Source organism: Manis pentadactyla, chromosome 10 (genome assembly GCF_030020395.1).
Source record: "Manis pentadactyla isolate mManPen7 chromosome 10, mManPen7.hap1, whole genome shotgun sequence".
NCBI classification, from domain to species: domain Eukaryota; kingdom Metazoa; phylum Chordata; class Mammalia; order Pholidota; family Manidae; genus Manis; species Manis pentadactyla.
Genome location: NC_080028.1, coordinates 98,255,042 through 98,276,865, shown reverse-complemented (window position 1 = coordinate 98,276,865; position 21,824 = coordinate 98,255,042). Strand labels below are relative to the sequence as shown.

Below are 21,824 nucleotides of genomic sequence, written 5' to 3'. Positions count from 1 at the left end.
TGTGGACTATTCCGTGTGTTTCCTATATTTCTATATAGTTACAAAATACTAAGTAAGACATTGTTTATATAACTTGGGGTTGAACCTGGCTGGAGTTAGACTTAGATTGTGCCACTCCTGCTGCAGACCCCCCCAGTGGCTTTCTGCTGCCCTCAGACAAAGAAAAAACCCAAATTCAGACTCCAGAGGGATTTGGTTCCCCCCCAGATGCGCCATGGCCACGCCGGTCTCCATGGCCCCTTGGCTACTCCAGGCATTTCCCATGCGGGGCCTTTGTCTTTCCTATCTCCTCCATCTGGAAATTTCCCTGGCTTTTTGCCACATGGCCCCTTTTTAGTCTTAAGGTTTTGGGGCTTTGTCTGGCTGCCTGCCTGACAGTGGTTCCCCGCAGGTCGTCCTCCCAGAGCCCTTTTCACATCCCCCCGGCACTTCGCAGCTTGTGCAATTTAATTCTTTACTTGTGCGTCTCCCCTCCTGGGGGTGGGGCTGGTTCACTTTGGTCGCTGTGGTGCCCTGGTGCCTAGCCTGGTGTCTGGCCCATGGCAGCTGTCCAGATATTTAGTGAGTGAGAGCACTTAGTAGCCTATATAGTATCTCTATAAAATGACTGTGATATATAAGGTATTAACTGACATTAATTGAATGAAATACTGAATGAAAACTCATTCGGTATATGATGAAGTTGGTAATTATTTCTGCTCATGTTAACTGTGTGTGGCAGTGTAACTATGACATGCATGTACTTGGAAAGTGAAGATTTAAGCCCCAAGACAAGACTTGAGCCTTTTGAGTCTTGTAGCAGGGAAACTGGAACCATGGAAAGCATGCCTTTCCATGGTGGTATTCCTGGGCAGGTAGAGGAGCAGACGGTGGCCTGCGGTGTGGCCCTGTTTGATATGTACTAACAGAGGTCTCTGCCTGCAGGCCCCTTGCCTACAGCACGCTGGCCGACCTCGTGCACCACGTCCGTCAGCACCTGCCCCTCAGTGACCTCTCCCTCGCCGTCCAGCTCTTTGCCAAGAACATCGACGATGAGTCCCTGCCCAGCAGCATCCAGACCATGTCCTGCAAGCTCCTGCTGAACCTGGTGGATTGCATCCGTTCCAAGAGCGAGCAGGAGAGTGGCAACGGGAGGGACGTTCTCATGCGGATGCTGGAGGTACCTGCTCCCGTGAGGTGTTGGCATCCTGCACAAGTGTGGTCCTGGCAGGTTTATGGAGCTGCCTTACTGCCAAGCTGGATCCCATATGCTAGAGTACTTGGGTTCAAATCTTCACTTCCCCATTAAGTAGCCCAGTGTCCCTGGGCAAGTTGCTTAACTTCATCTGACCAGGGATAATCAGTGTCTGCCTCATAGGATTGTTGTTTAAGGGATAAATAAAAGGGCACGTGAAAGCTCCTTAGCACAGTTCCTGGCAAGTAGTTAAAAGAGGTATTTTCTGGGCCCCATGTAGCAAGGTGCTCCATTCACTGCGACTGCCTCGGAGAGGTGTCTGGCTGGTGCGTGGGGAAGGGGTAAAGTGTGACTCCCAGGGCAAGTGGGCAACAGTGTGGCTTGTGGACTGGTCCTGGGTCGTGTGCAGGTCCTGCTTGTCACAGAGCCTTCCTGAGTCAGATTCTTCACAGGGACAGTGGGGATAGTGACACTTGTGTAGACACCATAGGGGAAAAACATTGCATTTCTTTTCCTTTATGCAAAGTTGAACAACTTCGGCAGGTTTGAGAGAGATTTTCTTTCTCTCTTTCTGAAAGGGTTGTTGGTCATTGAAGAGTAATGATTTTTGTTTCCCCCTCCACTTTCTCTTCCTGTTAGGTTTTTGTTCTCAAGTTCCACACCATCGCCCGGTACCAGCTCTCTGCCATCTTTAAGAAGTGCAAGCCGCAGTCAGAACTCAGTGCCGTGGAAGCAGCCCTGCCCGGGGTGCCCTCTGCACCTGCGGCTCCAGGCCCTGCTCCATCCCCCGCACCTGCGCCCACCCCTGCCCCAGCCCCGCCACCTCCCCCCACCCCTGCCACCCCAGTGACCCCAGCCCCTGTGCCTCCCTTTGAGAAACAAGGAGAAAAGGATAAGGAGGACAAGCAGACATTCCAAGTCACAGACTGTCGAAGTTTGGTGAAAACCCTGGTCTGTGGTGTGAAGACAATCACCTGGGGTATAACGTCATGTAAAGCACCTGGTGGTAATTCTGCTCTTGAATTAGTTAGATAAATAATGTTTTTCATAGTGGGTGCTATTCACAGTAACTTATTATGCTGTCTCCTTTTCCAGAAGCTCAGTTCATTCCCAACAAGCAGTTACAGCCCAAAGAGACTCAGATTTACATAAAGCTTGTGAAATATGCAATGCAGGCTTTAGATATTTATCAGGTAAGGAAGTGCTCTCAAACCAGGCTCCTGAGTGTGGAAAACGCCTCTTAGAATTAGAGATGCTAGTGATGGAACAGACCTCCTTAGAGGTCTTCTGTCATGTGGGGGGTGGTCTGTGGTGTCTGTATGCCCAGGTTTGTTGCTGTTCTGTGCATAGCATTGAATTGATGGTGAGAGTTCTTACTTACAAGTGTCAGTGTGTATATTTCATGGGGGAAGTCATGTAAATGCAATGTAATATAAACAAGATTTAAGTTTACTAAATTTGTTCCTATTTGGAACACCTAACAAGCATTTGTTAAGCAATTATTTTCCAAAGAAAGCTGAGAATAGAGAACTGAATAGAATTGGTAAGGGTGGGAGGGGATTATCTAATTCAGTGCTGTTTTCATTATGCCACTGATGTGATTATGTTATAGAATACATTCAGAGATGCCCAGCTTTAATGCCCGTGGGTTTTTTTCCCTATACTAGGTTCAGATAGCAGGAAATGGACAAACATACATTCGAGTGGCAAACTGCCAGACTGTCAGAATGAAGGAAGAGAAGGAGGTCTTGGAACACTTTGCTGGCGTGTTCACAATGATGAATCCCTTAACGTTTAAAGAAATCTTTCAAACTACAGTCCCTTATATGGTGGAAAGAATCTCCAAAAATTATGCTCTTCAGGTATGAAGTGCCTTATTTATATTCTTTCAACATTAAAATTCTTTGTGTTGAATAGTTGCTTGGTATTCCATTTATCATGAGGATTTTCTAGATAATATGCCTAAAGATGTGCTTGAAGAGCAGAACTTAGAGAAATATTAGGCTATGATACTAAAAGAATTTTTTTGAAAAACCAAGATGTTTTGGACAGTTCCTCTCATAAGTAGGGATTAAACACATGTTAGATGCAGGCTTTTGGTATTTGATGGTGAGAATAAAATAACAGATGACGTACTTGAACTGCTCCATTCAATGCTTAGTAAGTCTATCTCATTTTTGTCCTTTGGTGGACACTTAATTTCTCAGACTGTCTAATCTGGTTCAGTTTTGTAGGTTTGGGAAGTTCCTTTCTTTCTCTTAGAGCTGCTGTGGGGGGAGGGATTATTTTTGTCCCACGTATTTCTTGTTGTGACAGATTGTTGCCAATTCCTTCTTGGCAAATCCTACAACCTCTGCCCTGTTTGCTACGATTCTGGTGGAGTATCTCCTTGAGCGCCTGCCAGAAATGGGCTCCAACGTGGAGCTCTCCAACCTGTACCTCAAGCTGTTCAAGCTGGTCTTTGGCTCAGTCTCCCTCTTTGCAGCCGAAAATGAACAAATGCTGAAGGTAAAGCTCATTTAGATCCAACTAGGACTTGGTTTACAGGGAGGGCTTGTTGTTGTTTAATTTGTCTGGTGACTTAAAATGAGAACTTGAAACTCTTAGCATAGGCCCTGGGTTGTCATTAGTCCTGCCACCAGTAATTACAAACTCAGCTTCTTTTTCTGGATTATCCACGTAACTAAAATAGGAGCACAGTGTCCCTATTTTAAAAATTGAGTGATACCCAAGAACACAGAAGGGAAAAAAGTCTTCACTTAACTCTCAGGTGAGATGAGAGACAGTTTGCTATTTAACTGCACTTGTGACACTCACCATCTTCTGTTGGGCTTATTCCACTCTGGTCTCACGTTCTCTGCGGCAGCACCTAAACATCCCAGGTCAGGACTGCTTGTTTATTTTTCTCTTTTAAATCAAGAATTCCAACCAATTTGTATCCCTTTATGAAAATCATCTTGGAGGAATGTGTCTCCTAACACATTTTGTAGATGACTAATCCTATATATTTTGATCCCATCTGTTCTTTGATTCTAGCAAATGGCTAAAAACCTACCTGTGGTTGTATCACCCACTAAAAGCAGCAGATGGCAGAATCTTATAAAAATTCACTTCCCACTAGTTTAATTTTTGTAGGAAGTTGAACATTGTCACTGGTTGTGTCTGAAGAGAGATGTTTTCCCTTAGGGAGCATTTTGAAGATGTAAACAGGATCTATTTTTTCTGGGGTAAATGTACAGATGGTGATAAAAAGCGCCAGTAATCTCTGCTTTTATGCAACAGTTTTCCTCAGCTTTTTTTGGCTACACAGGAACCAGTTGTCAACAACTCTAACATTACTTTTGTGTTACTACGGAAGGAAAATACTCAATTTTTTTTTAAGATAAAAAGAACTTAGTTGTAATCGGTGACCACAAAATTTGTTATCTTCAAGTAATTGCATTTTTTCAAACTAAGTACAAGTGTACAGAACAATAACAAAACAATAAAACCAAATGAAGGATGTTGGAATATTGCTCAAGAAAGATACTCAGCGAACAAATTTCATGGAAGGTTTTGTCAAGAGTATAAGATAGGTGATGTATTCTGTGAAATAAATGTAGCATGCCATATACCAAAGCAGCTGGGAGCTGTATCAGTGACTGTACCAGTAGTTGGCTTTAAACACCCCTGCAGGAAAAATTCACATTAAACTGTTAACCTGATACCAGGATTTAAAGTGCAAAATAAAAGCTAATCTGGTTCAAGAAGTTAATTGAAGTACTATAAGCTAATGAAGTGCTTCTTGTTTTAAAAATACTTCTCAATTCAGTCTTCCATTACAATCTCAAATGTCCCCTGAGGCTCTTCCAAATTTGGCATATATTGGATTTGGTAGGGAAGTTTCAGTCCTGTTAGGTTACTTTGCCCTGAGGTGTTAACAGGAAACAATCTCCCTCAGCCCAATGACTGATGCCCCCAGTCCCAGAGCCATGGCGCCAACAAAGCCCTGGTTCCCGCCACAAACACCATTAACTGCTGCCCAGCCGACCAGCCTGCCGCAGCTGCTTTCACTGCCAAACTGGTGGAAGCCAGCTTAATTTAAGAGAAATTAATTTGAACCAATAACAAAGGCTGGGAAGTCCATGTTTTTCATGTTGGAATAAATCCATCACGATTCCCTTGTACTCCTGTCTGGCTGTGGTGATCCTTTTGCAGTCTTTGGGGCTGTGACCCTCTTACTGTAGGGCCTGTTAACCTGCCTTTGCTCCACCCCGCAGCCCCACCTGCACAAGATTGTGAACAGCTCCATGGAGCTTGCCCAGACTGCCAAAGAGCCCTATAACTACTTCCTGCTGCTCCGGGCCCTGTTCCGCTCCATCGGGGGAGGTAGCCATGATCTCCTGTATCAGGAATTTTTGCCTCTCCTACCAAACCTCCTGCAAGGTCAGAGCTGTAATTTTGCTTGCCTTTTAGTCTTGTGTGTGTGCCTGGGCCTGGCTGCCCTGGGTTGCTGCATTTCTTCCCCTGCCCCCAGTGAAGGTATGTGTTTGTGTCCCATGTGGGTAGTGTGTGTGTCCCCAAGTACTGCCCTCCTTAAAGGCCATGGGACTTTGAAGGGAGACCTGTCAGGGATGGGCCCTCCCTTCCCCACTCAGAGTCAGGTGGGAGTTGGAAGGATCTTATCACCCTGGTTAGGACCTGGCTATGTTTAGGAAGTGGTTTCTAGTGGTTTGGTTAGATTAGGGGTTCCTAGATAGAGAAGCAGAACAAGAAGGGAAAAAGTTTTATGTTTTTAGTTAGCTGCTAATTTGTGTATCCAGACTCCTATAATCTCTATGTAATTAGGAATGTTTCCAAGATGTAGAGCCCGGGGATCTTGAGTCCATTGAATATTTATTGGTGCGAGCTGATTGGAAATCCTATCCTAGGACTTACTTTTTTTTTTTTTTTTTTGGTAAATACGAGCTCTTGGCAAGAGTTTGAATCTTCTGTGTTTTCTTTGCACAGTCTTTAGAGAAGCCGCCTCAGTGCAGTATTCCCAGGAGGCCCTGGGATTATTTGAATACATTGACTGTAACGTGGCACGAGTCCACCATGGAAGGCGGCCCACGAGCAGGCTCCGTTTTCTGTATTTAACCCTGCCTGCAGTCATTCCCTGGCCTGAGCTCTCTGCTCCGTCACTGTGATTCCCTCCTGCCCTCTGTGCTGTGTCCAAGCTCCTTTCTCCCCACCTAGTTTTGTTCAAGTGAGAACTCAGCCTTGCTCTCTCCTCATCCTCCCCTCATCTGGTGCTGCTGCCCCATGATGCCTCCCCTGGTAAATGCTCTGTTCTCTGAGCTCTCCATCCTGCACCTCCTAGTTGCTCCTTGTTTGGGGTCCACCATTACGGGCCCTTCTCTCTTGAGCTTCTCTCTGTGGGAGGGTCCTGACCTTACAGCTCCAAGTTTAGGAAGGAGCTTAGTAAATATTTGGCTACCCTCGTGAAGAGTGGGGATACTGACTTTGTAAGAAGGAAGCTCCTCTCCATTTATAAGAAACAAAAGTGGATTTCTTAAAAAAGATTTATTTTAGAGCCTAGACATCAACTGGGTCTACTAGAAGCCTGAAAACTATGTAAGGTTGTAATCCTTAAACTTGAGATGAACGCATCATGTTGGAGTCAGGGTCTTTTGAAATTATGTGATAGATTTAACTCATATAGTAGATTATACATAATCCGCTACACATAAAAAGCCTTCCCGTCATCCCACTGATGTTTATGACAACAGGTGGAACATTTATTTGGTACAGTTCACTTCAGCCTCTGTCTGGGAGTTGCTCTGACGTCCTTAACCCTGTTTCTAGGACTAAATATGCTGCAGAGTGGCTTGCATAAGCAGCACATGAAGGACCTCTTCGTGGAGCTGTGCCTCACGGTACCTGTACGGCTGAGCTCGCTTTTGCCCTATCTGCCCATGTTAATGGACCCCTTGGTGTCTGCACTCAATGGGTCTCAGACGCTGGTTAGCCAAGGCCTGAGGACGCTGGAGTTGTGTGTGGACAACCTGCAGCCCGATTTCCTCTACGACCACATCCAGCCGGTGCGTGCAGAGCTCATGCAGGTATGTGTGCTCGCTGACCTAGCTCTTGCTAAGGATTTTAGGCCAGCAGTTTCTGGAAGTGATGGGCCATCTCTGCAAGATGGAATGGTGCAGCTTCCACCTTACTTTGTGGGTTTTCTGGTCTATGAAAAGATGTAAAATACTGTGAGCATTGAGTAGATTTTTGTTTTGTATCATTGCCCCCTCTTTCAGAGGCGGCTACAAGTGTCACATGCTCATTAAGATGAGGACTTGGGGAGGCAGGTGTTACGGTTACTGTATGGCTAGTGTTGCTTCCAGGGAGATCCTTTCTTTATACATAAAAGATCTTGAGTAAAATAGTAAGAGATCACAGTCCTAAGGGAAGGTGTGGGTGTCCCATCCACCCTAAGGGAAATGGAACACATAGTGAAGTTGTTTTGAAAGCATTTTGTATTTCTCTTCATTAGAGCTCTTATGTCAAAACCAGGTTTTTTCCATGTTTTGCTGTGGTTACTGACTTGTACTGTTATCTATAATTGTTAAGTGGTTTAGGTTGCCTGTTACTTACTCATCTGTCCCTTTAGTGTGAAGTATTTGACCTCAGGTAGGGTCTGGATGCCAGCTTTCTGTGATGGAGACTCAGTAACCCCCAAAGTACAGGGGTCTCTGGGCAGATGAGATTGGAGACTGCAGCTCAGACTTGAGGCTGAGGTTGTGAGCTTTGCCTATCAGTTCTGAAATGTAGGCCTTGGGCTCCATCTAGGCAGGAGGAGCTTGGCTCAGGGCCTCCAGCCCACTCTGTCAGCCAGTCATTTGGAGGACAGATGGTGAGCCTGCCACAAGAACAGCACCACTGATTCTGGAAAGGCAGAACCCCGGGCCTGACACAGGAGTGGCAAGCTCCCTGCGAGTGGCAGGCTGGCCTTTGGGTCACTGGCCATTCTGTGAGGCACACAGCCCCAGTGAGGGGTTGGGTGAGGCTGCTTCCTGCTCTTGGAGGCACAGTAGCTGCCTCCACCAGACGGCGGCCCAGCCCGTCTCTCCCTGGCCCAGCAGCCGCCAGTCCAGGAGTGGGCATTGGGAGGCTGGAGGCTGGGAGTTAGGCAGAGGTTCTGTCTTCTGAGGACACAGGAGGACAGGGTGGGCTGGGTGGAGGGGGCAGAGGTGAGGGGCTTGGCCTGCATCTTTCAGCAATCAGTAAGGACAAGCCTCTTTGGACCTACCCAAATGAAAGAGAAATTGGTATTCTGCTTTAAAGAAAAGTTCCAAGATTTTATGTCAACTATTGCTAGTTACTAATATCTGGCATTGTTACAGGAGGTGACTTAAGAAAATGGACTCACATAGTCCGCTGTAGTAATTTTCAAGACTTAATGATAATTTAGGTGAAAGAATGTAGGAAAATTGACAGTGTTTTGAAGCAGGTGAGTGTGTGTTGCTTGCTGACCTTGAGCGTGAGGGACAAGTCGACTCACTGCCATCACACAGGCCCCTTTATAAGTCCATGTTTCCCTTTTCACTGTCCTGTCTCATGTGAGATCTGAAATGTATAAGGCGATTCATATAGCATGTCTATAGGTTATAAAGCCCAATGATAGAAGAAAAACGTAAGAACTCACCATCAAATCCAAGGAGGAGAACTTTACCAGCAAATTGCATTTCCCTCTATGCTCTTCTGGATCCCATTTTGTATATATGCTTAAACAATATATAGCTTAGTTTTCTTGTTCTTTGAGCACTCTTTTATTTATTATATGCTACCATTTGTATTTCAGGAACATGGAAGAACGTTTGTATTTATTTATATTTGCATTTTCTTTAAAGACAAGATTTTTTGGTAGGATATACAAAACTAATAACATTGGTTTCTCTCAGGAAGAGGAACCATATGGGGGACAGAGGTGAAAGAGTTTTCACTACAGAGACTTTTACAACCTTTGAATTTTGATTTGTGAACTGTGCAAATGCATTTCCTTGAAATAATTTTAATGAACACGTTGATTTGTAGGCTTTATGGCGCACTTTGCGCAATCCTGCTGATAGCATTTCTCACGTGGCCTATCGGGTACTTGGTAAATTCGGTGGCAGTAACAGGAAGATGCTAAAGGAGTCCCAGAAGCTGCACTATGTCGTGACTGAAGTCCAAGGCCCCAGTATTACAGTGGAGTTTTCTGACTGTAAGGCGTCTCTTCAGCTCCCAATGGAGAAGGTAAATTTGGAAGTCTGTGGGAGCTTTTCAAAGATACTACAGTTTTCATTTTCAAAGAGTTAATTTCTACTTGAAAATATGTAAATAAAATGTACTTTTTGGGAGGGAATTTCTGACTCAAAGTAGACAGTATTTATTTGGGAACTGGCTGGGTTGGCAGAGGGGCCTTTTATGGCATGGAGAGGCCACTGGAGGGGTGTTGCCCCTGAGCACTTTGGACCCTTGATCAGTTCCTCTTTCCTAAGAGACCAGGAAGTGATGCCCAGCCCACCCTTGAACTTAGTCGGTTTTGGTGTCTGACAGGCTTAGCCTCCAGTGTCATGTGGAACCCAAGTTCCTGCCATTCCTTCAGTCATGACCGGCACTCCCAAGAACCTGCTCTTCTCCCACCCCCTGTCCAGGTGTAGTACCTGCTGTCTCCCTGGCTCCTGAGCCCACTGCGGCCTCTCTCTCTCCAACCTCTTAGAACCTCCGTTTCATGGTGTAAAAAAATAAGTGTCCCCAGCACTCGCCGGGGTGTCCCACTCTCCTGTGTTTGTGTTGCCCTTTCTGAAAACCATTCCCCAGCCCTTTGTCACAGACATCTTATTTTATTTAGTTTTATCTACATCGTCCTCCTCAGCGTTTCCCTCATTACCTACTTGTGTTACAGCTTTTGTTACCATGTCTCTCAAAGCATTTATCTAGCTGTTATAGATGTGGGGTTTTTTAAAGGATGTTGTAGCAGCCTTTTGCATGTACGTGAGTGGCTCGGTCCTCTCAGTGCCCGGATGCTGACCGGGACTCCTGAGCACTTTGCAGCTCTGGTCTTAAGCCAGCATTCTAGGCCTGGAATGACTCAGTCCTCTCTTTGCTTGGGAATAAATAACTGTCTTGTCCTGTTGCATCATGTTGTAGGGCTCTGCCTGTTTACCTTTCTATATAGGGAGTTTACCCACAGATAGTAAGTTCTGTGATTTTTGTTTTGTCTTGTTTTTTAATCACACTTTACTCAGCATTTGGGAGGAGGTGCACCCATCACAGCTAAGTGTTACTCTGGAGTTTCCTATCGTCATTTCTCAGTCAACTTGCCCCCTCACTTCCTCGAGCACATGTGCTCTCCCTGACCCTCCCTGAACCCCTGCCCCAGGGATTGGTGTCCTCTCCAAATCTCAGGACTGAGCTGCAGTCTTGGCTTCTCACCAAACCATTAGCAAAATATTTGCCAATAAACACTACTTGACTCCTAAGAGAATATTGACAACCGTAAATCTCCATCTTTACATTGAAAATTACTATAGTAAACATCTTGTATCTATTGCACATTCCCACATTTTAGGTAATATCCTTAATTTAGGATTCCGTTAGCTTTAGCCTGTCAGTCACAAGGTTGGTGTTAGTAGTGAAAACTAAGGTGTATGACTTATCTGACCTCTGCATAGACTAAACTGAGCAAGAAATCTTTGAAGTAGTTTTCCCAAGTGCAGTTAACGCATGCAAGAAACTGAGTTTTGAAGATGGGCCAGTAGTCCTCCTGAACTTTCACAGAGACTTCCCAGTGCTCGTGGAGCTCCTACCCCAGCAGGCGGCATCCTGAAGGCTGTGGCATAGCCTGCGGAGCCAAGGGAGCCAGTTAGGTGAAGGGAATCATCTGGACCAAACTGCACGCCAGCAGATTGCTGTTAAAACAGTCCTGCTTTTGGCACACTTTACAACCCTGTATTCTTTTTTGGCAGGCAGTTGGCTCACAGGTTACATTGGTTCTTAAAAATAATCCCTCTGGAGTTACCCTCACATGAATTATTACCTATTACTGACCAGATCAGAGGCCGTAGGAGTTAGGGCAGCTTTACAGGGCCCCAGAAGAAGTGGGGCACAGCTGGGGGTGCTGACGTGGGGAACTGGGGTCACGCTGTGTGGCCGTGCGCTCTGTCGGCTGGCTAGGTCTGGAGGGCAGGGCCTCGGTCCCTGTCGGCCCCTCTGGTTCCTCACACAGAGCCTGGATACATCTTTAATCTTTAACAGAATAGTTCTTTGATTTATTGGTATATTATTATCACTAGGGCTAATACCTTAGCTACTGAAGGCTTAGATTATTTGTGTGTGTGTGTGTGTGATAGTGCCTCCACCACATTCCTGGCCTACCTAATTGAAGAGGATAAAATGGGTGTGTAGTTATGTAGGTTTTCTGAAAAAATAAAGGAAATCCTTTTATCTTTCAAAGAGAATTTAGTAAAAGCTTGGGAAAGCCATCTTTTAGTTTTGAACTTAGACACAGGAAAGCCTGTGGTCTGCAACAAGTTCATTATTCACACAGGGACCTTGATAGGTTTGTGTAGATGACTCAGAATCCAGCTTAATCCAGCAAATCAGCTGTAAGAGGCCTTCTGAGCTCACATAATTTCTGGGATCTCTTACTTGCTATGTAAGCTTGGAATTAGTAAACTCATTTTACATTTTAATTCAAACTACTCAGTTCCTTATTTCATAACACTGAGATTTTGTTGCCTTTCTAGAGGTGTTATCTGGTAAATACCTCTTAGCCTGCATAGGCCCACTGTGTCTCTTCAAAAGAAAATATGCATAAAGATTTTTCTGGGTGCTGCAGATGCCTTCAGTGAAAACCTTTCAAAATCATGTAGTTTCAGCACTAATGATAGATTTTGTGTTTCTTTGCCATAGGCCATTGAAACTGCTCTGGACTGCCTGAAAAGTGCCAACACTGAGCCCTACTACCGGAGGCAGGCATGGGAAGTGATCAAATGCTTCCTTGTGGCAATGATGAGTCTAGAGGACAATAAACATGCGCTCTACCAGCTCCTTGCACACCCTAAGTAAGTTGGTTATTTAATTCAATTCTCTGTGAGGGGATGTATATTACTTTAGGAATTAGGGGTGGGCAGGACCTCTCAGATTTCTTAGTGTTACAAGCATGTTCCTTCAAGTCAGAAAAATGACAATGCTGCTTGCCTAGTAATGCTTCTCTTGGCTTTTACAGCAGAGTGGAAAGGGGAACTTGAGTGCTTGGGAATTGGAACTTCTCTCAGTTGTAACACACCCTTTATCGTCGCCTCCTCTGTTGGGCTTTCAGCTTCAAAAACCAAGGACTGTGTCCTTCTCTCTCTTTTCTGCTCAGCATTATATCCACAGCTCTAATACATGATAAGCATTCAGCAGATCTGCTGCTTCTCTAGTCCAGGGTGATCCTTTCATTCCCCAAATATCTGTCATTTGACATTTGTATTTTGCTCTTACCACTTAATGGCTGTGACCAGGGAATAGATTTTTTCCTTTACATTTTCACATTTCTCATAGCATCAGAAATAATGCTGAGTATATAGTAGGTGCTCAGTTGTTAAAAAGGCATTGGAAAGAGCAAAGATAACCATGTATAGAGGGAAATGAGGCAACATGAGTAAGAGCCTACAGAATCAGCAGAAAACAGAAATAGATGTGCACAGACTTTAGATGTTAGGATCATCAGAACTAGGTTGTACTATGCTTACAGTGTTTAAAATAAATAAAAGGCAAACTGGAAAATACTCCAAAAAGTCCAAACCTATAAAGAGTGCCCAAACAGATTGGAAAAAGCACAAAGAGAATCTTTAGATAAGAGAAGAGGCCAAAGAAATGATCCAGAATGCATACAGAGAGAGATAAGATGGGAAATTTGAGAGCAGGAGACATGAATAGGAAGTAGCATCGTTTGCTGGAAGTCCCACCAGGAGAGGGGAGAGAAAAGGACGTAGAGGCAACACTTGGCATAATGGCCAAGAATTTCCCAGAACTGATGAAAAAATTAAAAACCAGTAGTGCACAGATTCAAGATGGTTGATGAAACCAAAGCAGACTAAATAAAAAGTCTACACATAGACATATTGTATTGAAAGAGCTACAAATCAGAAATAGAGAAAATCTTAAAAATTGACAGAACAGAAAGATAGGTTTCCCTCAGACGAATAATAGATTGGCAGCTGTGAAAGCCACTGGACAGCGGAGTCAGCCTTTAGTCCAAGAGGAAATAACTGCCAACCTGGAATCATGTCCCAGGGAAAATATGACTCAGGGCGAAGGTGAAAGAGGATGTATGTCTTTAAGTAAAACAGAAGTCTCCCGCCAGCAGGTCTTCATGCAGGCATGAAAGTTCCCCAGTGGAAGATTTGAGATGGAAAAGGAATACAGTCTGGGGTCAGTTGTAGGTAAGGTAGGGCTAGAGTGATACTGAGAGGCAAACTTACAGCCTTAGAAGTGTCACAGCAGCCTGGAAACAAGGCAGATGTCCACCAGCGGTACGTAGGTAAACTGCATGGATACGATGACGTCCTGCTCAGCAGGAAAGGGAACGAGCACTGACGAGCTGCAGTGTGGACGAATCATCCCAGCACCGTGCTGGGCAAAAGGCCAAACCCAGGACTGCACACTATGTTGTTCTGTCGATGTGATGTTTCAAAAAAACGTTAGAACTACAGAGACAGAAAGTAGATCAGTGCTTGCCTGGGGGTGGGGGTAGGGATTACCTTCTCGGGGTGACATGTTAAATTGCACTATGGTGATGGCTGCACATCTGTATAACCCAGCTGAAACTTGCTGAGCTCATGAGCACGTAGTTTACACCTGCATGAGGCTGTGAAAAAGCAAGAGAGAAAAGAGTGAGGTTGAAGATGGGGCTAAATTCTGTTTTAAAAGTCAGAAAACGTAGAACTAAGTAAGCAAAAAAGACAAGAAGAATAAACAAAACAGGAAAACAAATGTGTAATATAATGGTTTAATGAGTCCAAAAGTTGATCCTTTGAAAGGGTAATAAAATGGGAAAGCCTCTGGCAGGGCTCCCTCAGAGGAAAGACATGGAGGCAGAAATACCCAGTATCAGAAACAAAAAATGCAGTGGCCACTCCAGATGTGTCAGACATTGGGAAAAAAGCAGTTTTCAGCAACTACTTTGGCAATAAGTTTAAAAATTTCAATGAAATAGATAACTTCATAGAAAAGTAGACTAGTTATTTGGCCTTTCTTTGTCTTTTATGACATAGATATTTTTGAGGAATATAGACCAGTTATTTTGTAGAATATCCCTAGTGTGGTTTGCCCGTGTCATGATTAGATTCAGACTGCTTGTCTGGAAGAAACCCCACGCAGGTGTTCTTCCCCCAGTCACACCAGCAATTGGTGTCGGCTCATCCCTGTGGTGAGAGAGTGTCTGCCCTGTCTCGACCATCAGGTTATTATTTTGCTCCTTGTAATAACAGATGTTGGTGGAGAGGAAGGTTGAGACTGTATGAATGGTCCTGTCTCTCATCACACTTCATCTCCTGGTTATAGCAGTCACTCATGAATCTCTCTGATATGAGTGCTGGTATGACAATTACAGAATGGTTTTCTTTCTTCTTAACTTCATTGAAGTATACTTTACATATCCAGAATTCATCCACTTCAATTCCAGATTTTTAGTACCCTATAGAGTTTAGCAACTGTAAATCAAATTTAGACCATTTTCATCCCCCAAATCAAATCCCTCAATGTCCACATACAGTTAATCCCCATTCCCCATCCCAGGCAACCATTAATCTATTTCTGTTTCTATAAATCTGCCCTTTCTGGACATTCCATAAAAACGGAACCATGCGATATGTGGTCTCTTGTATCTGGCTTTTTTCCTGTAGCGTTAATACTTTTGAGCTCATCCACAATGTATAGTCAGCAGTCTGCTCCTTTTCGTTGCTGCATAGTACTCCACTTTAGGGATTTTTAAATGGAGATTTCCTATTTCCAGTTTCCCTTTTTTAGTAAAGGAGAACATTTCCCCCTTCTTTAATAATGTGTGTATAGCAGGTAGACTGATGGAGTCTTATGCTACTTAGTAGATGACAGCTCATTATTGCAGACCTAGTGAGCTTCAGGAGAGCCGCTCCACGGGTGGCTGTATCCCCTTGGCACAGCCCCATCAGTGTGGAGCACTTCCTTTCTAGCTCAGCAGGGTGTTTCTGGCTCCCCTGTGCCTTCTCTGTCCAGCCTCAGAATTGCCATTCCCCCTTGAAGGAAGGAAGGGCTCCTTGGAGAAGTGCTCATTGCCAGTGGGGTGCCATTGTTTCCAAGCCTTTCCGCTGAATTTTTTGATACATAAAAGTTCATGATTTTACTGTGGTCAGATTGATAGGTCTTTTCTTTTGCGTAGTGCTTTCTTCATCATTCGTAAGAAATCATTTCCTACATCCTAGCCATGAAGCTACTCTTGTATTCTCTTCTGAAAGCTGTGTAGCTCTGTCCTTCACATTTTAGTCTTCAGGCTCTCAAACTGATTTTTGTGGACGGTGTGGTGTGGGGGTCTGTTTGATTTTTGCCTTCTGGATATCCAGTATGCTTTTGTTATACAGACTGTCCTTTCTCCATCTCCCTCCGTTGACACTGCTGTCGTAGATTGAGTACCTTCTAGTACCAAGTATTGTCCAAGGTTTGCATACAGGGCTGCATGCTAGCCTCCAGGAAACATGATTCTGGTGGCCGAGACAGACAGCAAGCATGAAAAAAGAAACCCAACGGGCAGAGCCAGAGCCTAGTGATACTGGAGTGGTCCGTGGGGAGGGCAGGGCTGTGTGGGGCTTCAGGAGGTCACAGGGAGGGCTGGGGTTCTGGGTGTCCCAGGAAGTCGATGAAAGGATCTAACTCTAGCTGACTGCAGTTTTCTTGGTTTAAGCCAAAGGTGCCACTGACAGGGTGTCAGAAACATTGGGAAAGAGCAATTGCAGGAACAGGAGGACCGAGATGTCTGTTCTAGGCACTGTGATGCCAGTAGTATTTTAAAGAGTGTGATCAGGACTGGGAGAGAGCAGAGAAAGCATTCAGGTGTGGAGAGGGGATGTGACCACGCTTTCTCTGCTTGAAGATGTTGATGTATAAATGAAGGGTCTGATATATTTTCTTAGCTCCAGAGGCAGAACAAGATAGAGTGGGTAAAAATTAGAGGCAGAGTTGTTGTCATAGGAAGAAATTTCTGTAAACTGGAGCTGTTCAAGGTTGAAAGAACCTAATAGTGTAAAACATATTGCTGACTATTGAGAGGGGAGGAGCCAAGATGGCGGTGCAAGTAGGGCAGCAGAAATCTCCCAAAACCATATATATTTTTGAAAATACAACAAATACAACTATTCCTAAAAGAAAGACCAGAAGATACAGGACAACAGCCAGGCTACATCTACACCTGCAAGAACTCAGCATCTCACAAAGGGGGTAAGATATAAGCCATGGCCCGGCGGGACCCGAGCGCGCCCCCCACCCCAGCTCCCCGGTAGGAGGAAAGGAGTCAGAGCAGGGAGGGAGTAAAAGCCCAGGATGGCTAAACAACCAGCCCTAGTAATCCGCACCAGGAGTGCAGACACACACTGCATGGTGTGCTGGATATTAGAGAAACAGAAAAGCAAAACCTGCGAGCGGGTCCCTGCAACTGGGTCCCCTGGGACAAAAGAAAAGCAAGTGCTTTTTGAAAGTCTTAAAGGGACAGAGACCCCACAGCTGGACGGAAGCGTCCTGGCACACTCGGCCCAGCAGCTGGAAATCCCGGGGAACTCCAGGAGCCTTAACCCTCTGGGTGGCAGCACAGCTCTGAAGCCCCTCATGGCGATAATCAGCCTGCCAGTCATTCCCCTGGCTGGCATGGCCCCCGACACAGTGGCCCAGTAGCCGGAGACCAGCTGCATGTGCCCGCAGCGGCAGTGGAGCAGCCTGGGAACAGCCACGTGCATCTGCGGCGGCGACAGAGCAGCCTCGGACCGGCCGCGCCCCCAACAGCCTCCCAGAATCTCCTCCCAACATGCAGCCACCCAGCCAGACCGAAAGGCCACTGCCAGCGCACAGCTGCCCGGCGCAGGGAGAAGAAAGCTGGGCAAGGTGCGAAGAGGCACCTCTCTCGCAGGAGAGCACACCCGGCACGCCTGCCACTCCCTGCAGGGCACTGGGCACCCTGACTGTGACCCCACCCATGGCAGCTTAGGGGATTAATCCGGAGGCTGCTCCAGGTGTGTGGGTAACCAACACAGGCAGTGGAGAAGGGCAAGGTGACCAGCAAACAGGAAAGGACTTTCTTCTCCCAGCTGACACTGCGCTACCTGCCTACAGCTACCTCTATCGCCATGAAAAGGCAGAAGAATTTGGTTCAGTCCAGAATTACCCAGACAACCCCCGAGAGAGGGCCTGGGGAGATAGATTCAACCAATCTTCCTGAAAAAGAATTCAAAATAAAGGTCATAACCATGCTGATGGACCTGCAGAGAAATATGCAAGAGGTAAAGGAGCAAGTAGGGAGGGAGAACACAGAAATAAAACAATTTCTAAAAGGACTTAAGAGCAGACTGGATGAGGTGCAAGAGGCCATTAATGGAATAGAAATCTAGAACAGGAACACAGAGAAGCTGAGGCAGAGAGAGATAAAAAGATCTCCAGGAATGAAAGAATATTAGGAGAACTGTGTGACCAATGCAAATGGAACAATATTCGCATTATAGGAGTACCAAAAGAAGAAGAGAGAGAAAAAGGGATAGAAAATGTCTTTGAAGAAATAATTGCTGAAAACTTCCCCAAACTGGGGGAGAAAATAGTCTCTCAGACCACGGAGACCCACAGAACTCCCAACACAAGGGACCAAAGGAGGACAACACGAAGACATATAATAATTAAACTGGCAAAGATCAAGACAAGGACAGAGTATTAAAGGCAGCCAAAGAGAGAAAAAAGGTCACCTACAAAGGAAAACCCATCAGGCTATCATCAGACTTCTCAACAGAAACCTTACATGCCAGAAGAGAATGGCATGATATATTTAATGCAATGAAACAGAAGGGCCTTGAACCAAGAATACTGAATCCAGCACGATTATCATTTAAATATGAAGGAGGGATTAAACAATTTCCAAACAAAAGTTGAGGGAATTTGCCTTCCACGAACCACCTCTACAGGATATTTTAAAAGGATTGCTCTAGATGGAATCACTCCTAAGGCTAAATAGATGTCAACAGAATAAATAAAATCACAACAAAGAAAGTAGACCAACCAAATACTAACTAAAGGCAAAAAACAAAATCAACTACTCACAAAAGCAGTCAAAACAAACACAAAAGAGAACAGAATAAAACACCTAACATATAAAGAATGGAGGAGGAGGAATAAGAAGGGAGAGAAATAAAGAGTCAGCAGACTGTGTTTATAATAGCTTAATAAGAGAGTTAAGTTAGACGGCTAGATAGTAAAGAAGCTAACCTTGAACCTTTGGTAACCACAAATCTAAAGCCTGCAATGGCAATAAGTACATACCTATTGATACACCCTACATGTAAATGGACTGAATGCACCAATCAAAAGACACAGAGTAACAGAATGGATAAAAAAGCAAGACCCATCTATATGCTGCTTACAAGAGACTCACCTCAAACCCAAAGACATACACAGACTAAAAGTCAAGGGATGGAAAAAGATATTTCATGCAAACAGTATGGATAAAAAAGCAGGTGTTGCATACTTGTATCAGACAAAATAGACTTCAAAACAAAGAAAGTAACAAGAGATAAAGAAGGGCATTACATAATGATAAAGGGGTCAGTCCAACAAGAGGATATAACCATTATAAATACATATGCACCCAATACAGGAACACCAACATGTGAAACCAGTACTAACAGAATTAAAGGAGGAAATAGAATACAATACATTCGTTCTAGGAGACTTCAACACACCACTCAGTCCAAAGGACAGATCCACCAGACAGAAAATAAGTAAGGACACAGAGGCACTGAACAACACACTAGAACTGATGGACTTAACAGACATCTACAGAACTCTACACCCAAAAGCAGCAGGATACACATTCTTCTCACGTGCACATGGACCATTTTCCAGAATAGACCACATACTAGGCCACAAAAAGAGCCTCAGTAAATGCAAAAAGATTGAAATTCTACCAACCAAATTCTTCTCAGACCACAAAGGCATAAAACTAGAAATAAATTGTACAAAGAAAACAAAAAGGCTCACAAACACATGGAGGCTTAACAACATGCTCCTAAATAATCAATGGATCAATGACCAAATTAAAACAGAGATCAAGCAATATATGGAGACAAATGACAATGACACCATAAATCCCCAACTTCGGTGGGACTCAGCGAAGGCAGTTCTAAGAGGAAAGTATATAGAAATCCAGGTCTATTTAAAGAAGGAAGAACAATCCCAAATGAATAGTCTAAAGTCACAATTCTTGAAACGGGAAAAAGAAGAAGAAATGAGGCCCAAAGTCAGCTGAAGGAGGGACATAATAAAGATCAGAGAAGAAATAAATAAAATTGAGAAGAATAAAACAATAGAAAAAATCAATGAAACCAAGAGCTGGTTCTTTCAGAAAATAAACAAAATAGATAAGCTTCTAGCCAGACTTATTAAGAGAAAAAGAGAATCAACACACATCAACAGAATCAGAAATGAGAAAGGAAAAATCATGATGGACGCCACAGAAATACAAAGAATTATTAGAGAATACTATGAAAACCTATATGCTAACAAGCTGGAAAACCTAGGAGAAATGGACAACTTCCTAGAAAAATACAACCTTCCAAGAATGACCAAGGAAGAAACAGAAAATCTAAACAGACCAACTACCAGCAGAGAAATTGAATCGGTGATCAAAAACTACCCAAGAACAAAACCCCTGGACCAGATGGATTCACCACTGAATTTTATCAGACGTATAGAGAAGACATAATACCCATTCTCCTTAAAGTTTTCCAAAAAATAGAAGAGGAGGGAATACTTCCAAACTCATTCTATGAAGCCAGCATCACTCTAATACCAAAACCAGGCAAAGACCCCATGAAAAAAGAAAATTACAGACCAATACCCCTGATGAACATAGATGCAAAAATACTCAACAAAATATTAGCAAACCGAATTCAAAAATACATCAAGAAGATCATACACCATGATCAAGTGGGATTCATCTCAGGGATGCAAGGATGGTACAACATTAAAAAATCCATCAACATCATCCACCACATAAACAAAAAGAAGGACAAAAACCACATGATCATTTCCATGGATGCTGAAAAAGCATTCAACAAAATTCGACATCCATTCATGATAAAAACTCTCAACAATATGGGTATAGAGGGCACGTACCTCAACATAATAAAGGCCATATATGACAAACCCACAGCCAACATCATTCTTAACAGCGAGAAGCTGAAAGCTTTTTTTCCCTCTAAGATCGGGAACAAGACGGATGCCCACTCTCCCCACTGTTATTCAACATAGTACTGGAGGTCCTAGCCACGGCAATCAGGCAAAAGAAAGAAATACAAGGCATCAAGATTGTTAAAGAAGTCAAACTCACTATTTGCAGATGACATAATATTGTACATAAAAAACCCTAAAGATTCCACTCCAAAACTACTGAAACTAATATCAGAATTCAGCAAAGTTTCAGGATACAAAATTAATACACAGAAATCTGTTGCTTTCCTACACACTAATGATGAACCAACAAAGAAAAATCAGGAAAATAATTCCACTCACAACTGCATCAAAAAGAATAAAATACCTAGGAATAAACCTAACCAAGGAAGTGAAAGACCTATACCCTGAAAACTATAAGACATTCTTAAGAGAAATTAAAGAGGACACTAACAAATGGAAACTCATCCCATACTCTTGGCTAGGAAGAATTAATACTGTCAAAATGGCCATTCTGCCTAAAGCAATCTACAGATTCAAGGCAATGCCTATCAAAATACCAACAGCATTCTTCAACGCACTGGAACAAATAGTTTTAAAATTCACATGGAACCACAAAAGACCCTGAATAGCCAAAGCAATCCTGAGAAGGAAGAATAAAGCAGGGGGCATCTCGCTTCCCAACTTCAAGCTCTACTACAAAGCCACAGTAATCAAGACAATTTGGTACTGGCACAAGACCCACAGACCGGTGGAACAGAATAGAGAGTCCAGATATTAACCTAAACATATATGGTCAGTTAATATATGATAAAGTAGTCATGGACATACAGTGGGAAAATGACAGCCTCTTCAACAGCTGGTGCGGGCAAAACTGGACAGCTACATGTAAGAGAATGAAACTGGATCATTGTCTAACCCCATACACAGAAGTAAATTAGAAATGGATCAAAGACCTGAATGTAAGCCATGAAACCATAAAACTCTTAGAAAAAAACATAGGCAAAAATCTCTTGGACATAAACATGAACAACTTCTTCATGAACATATCTTCCCGGGCAAGGAAAACAAAAGCAAAAATTAACAACTGGGACTACATCAAACTGAAAAGCTTCTGTACAGCAAAGGACACCACCAATAGAACAAGAAGGCATCCTACAGTATGGGAGAATATATTCATAAATGACAGATCCGATAAAGGATTGAAATC

General features: G+C 43.8%; 1 protein-coding gene across 11 annotated transcripts in view; it reads left to right on the top strand.

Moving 5' to 3' along the window:
* Nucleotides 1–21,824, top strand: part of TRRAP (transformation/transcription domain associated protein) — a 111,119-nt gene that overhangs the window by 21,205 nt on the left and 68,090 nt on the right. For all 11 annotated transcript variants that reach the window (XM_036897094.2, XM_036897102.2, XM_036897104.2 and 8 more), the window contains 9 exons: nucleotides 925–1,159; nucleotides 1,814–2,180; nucleotides 2,270–2,367; nucleotides 2,842–3,036; nucleotides 3,491–3,682; nucleotides 5,434–5,599; nucleotides 7,001–7,257; nucleotides 9,227–9,427; nucleotides 12,089–12,240. In XM_036897094.2, coding sequence (XP_036752989.1) covers nucleotides 925–1,159; nucleotides 1,814–2,180; nucleotides 2,270–2,367; nucleotides 2,842–3,036; nucleotides 3,491–3,682; nucleotides 5,434–5,599; nucleotides 7,001–7,257; nucleotides 9,227–9,427; nucleotides 12,089–12,240 — 1,863 coding nt within the window. The remainder of the gene's footprint in view (nucleotides 1–924; nucleotides 1,160–1,813; nucleotides 2,181–2,269; nucleotides 2,368–2,841; nucleotides 3,037–3,490; nucleotides 3,683–5,433; nucleotides 5,600–7,000; nucleotides 7,258–9,226; nucleotides 9,428–12,088; nucleotides 12,241–21,824) is intronic.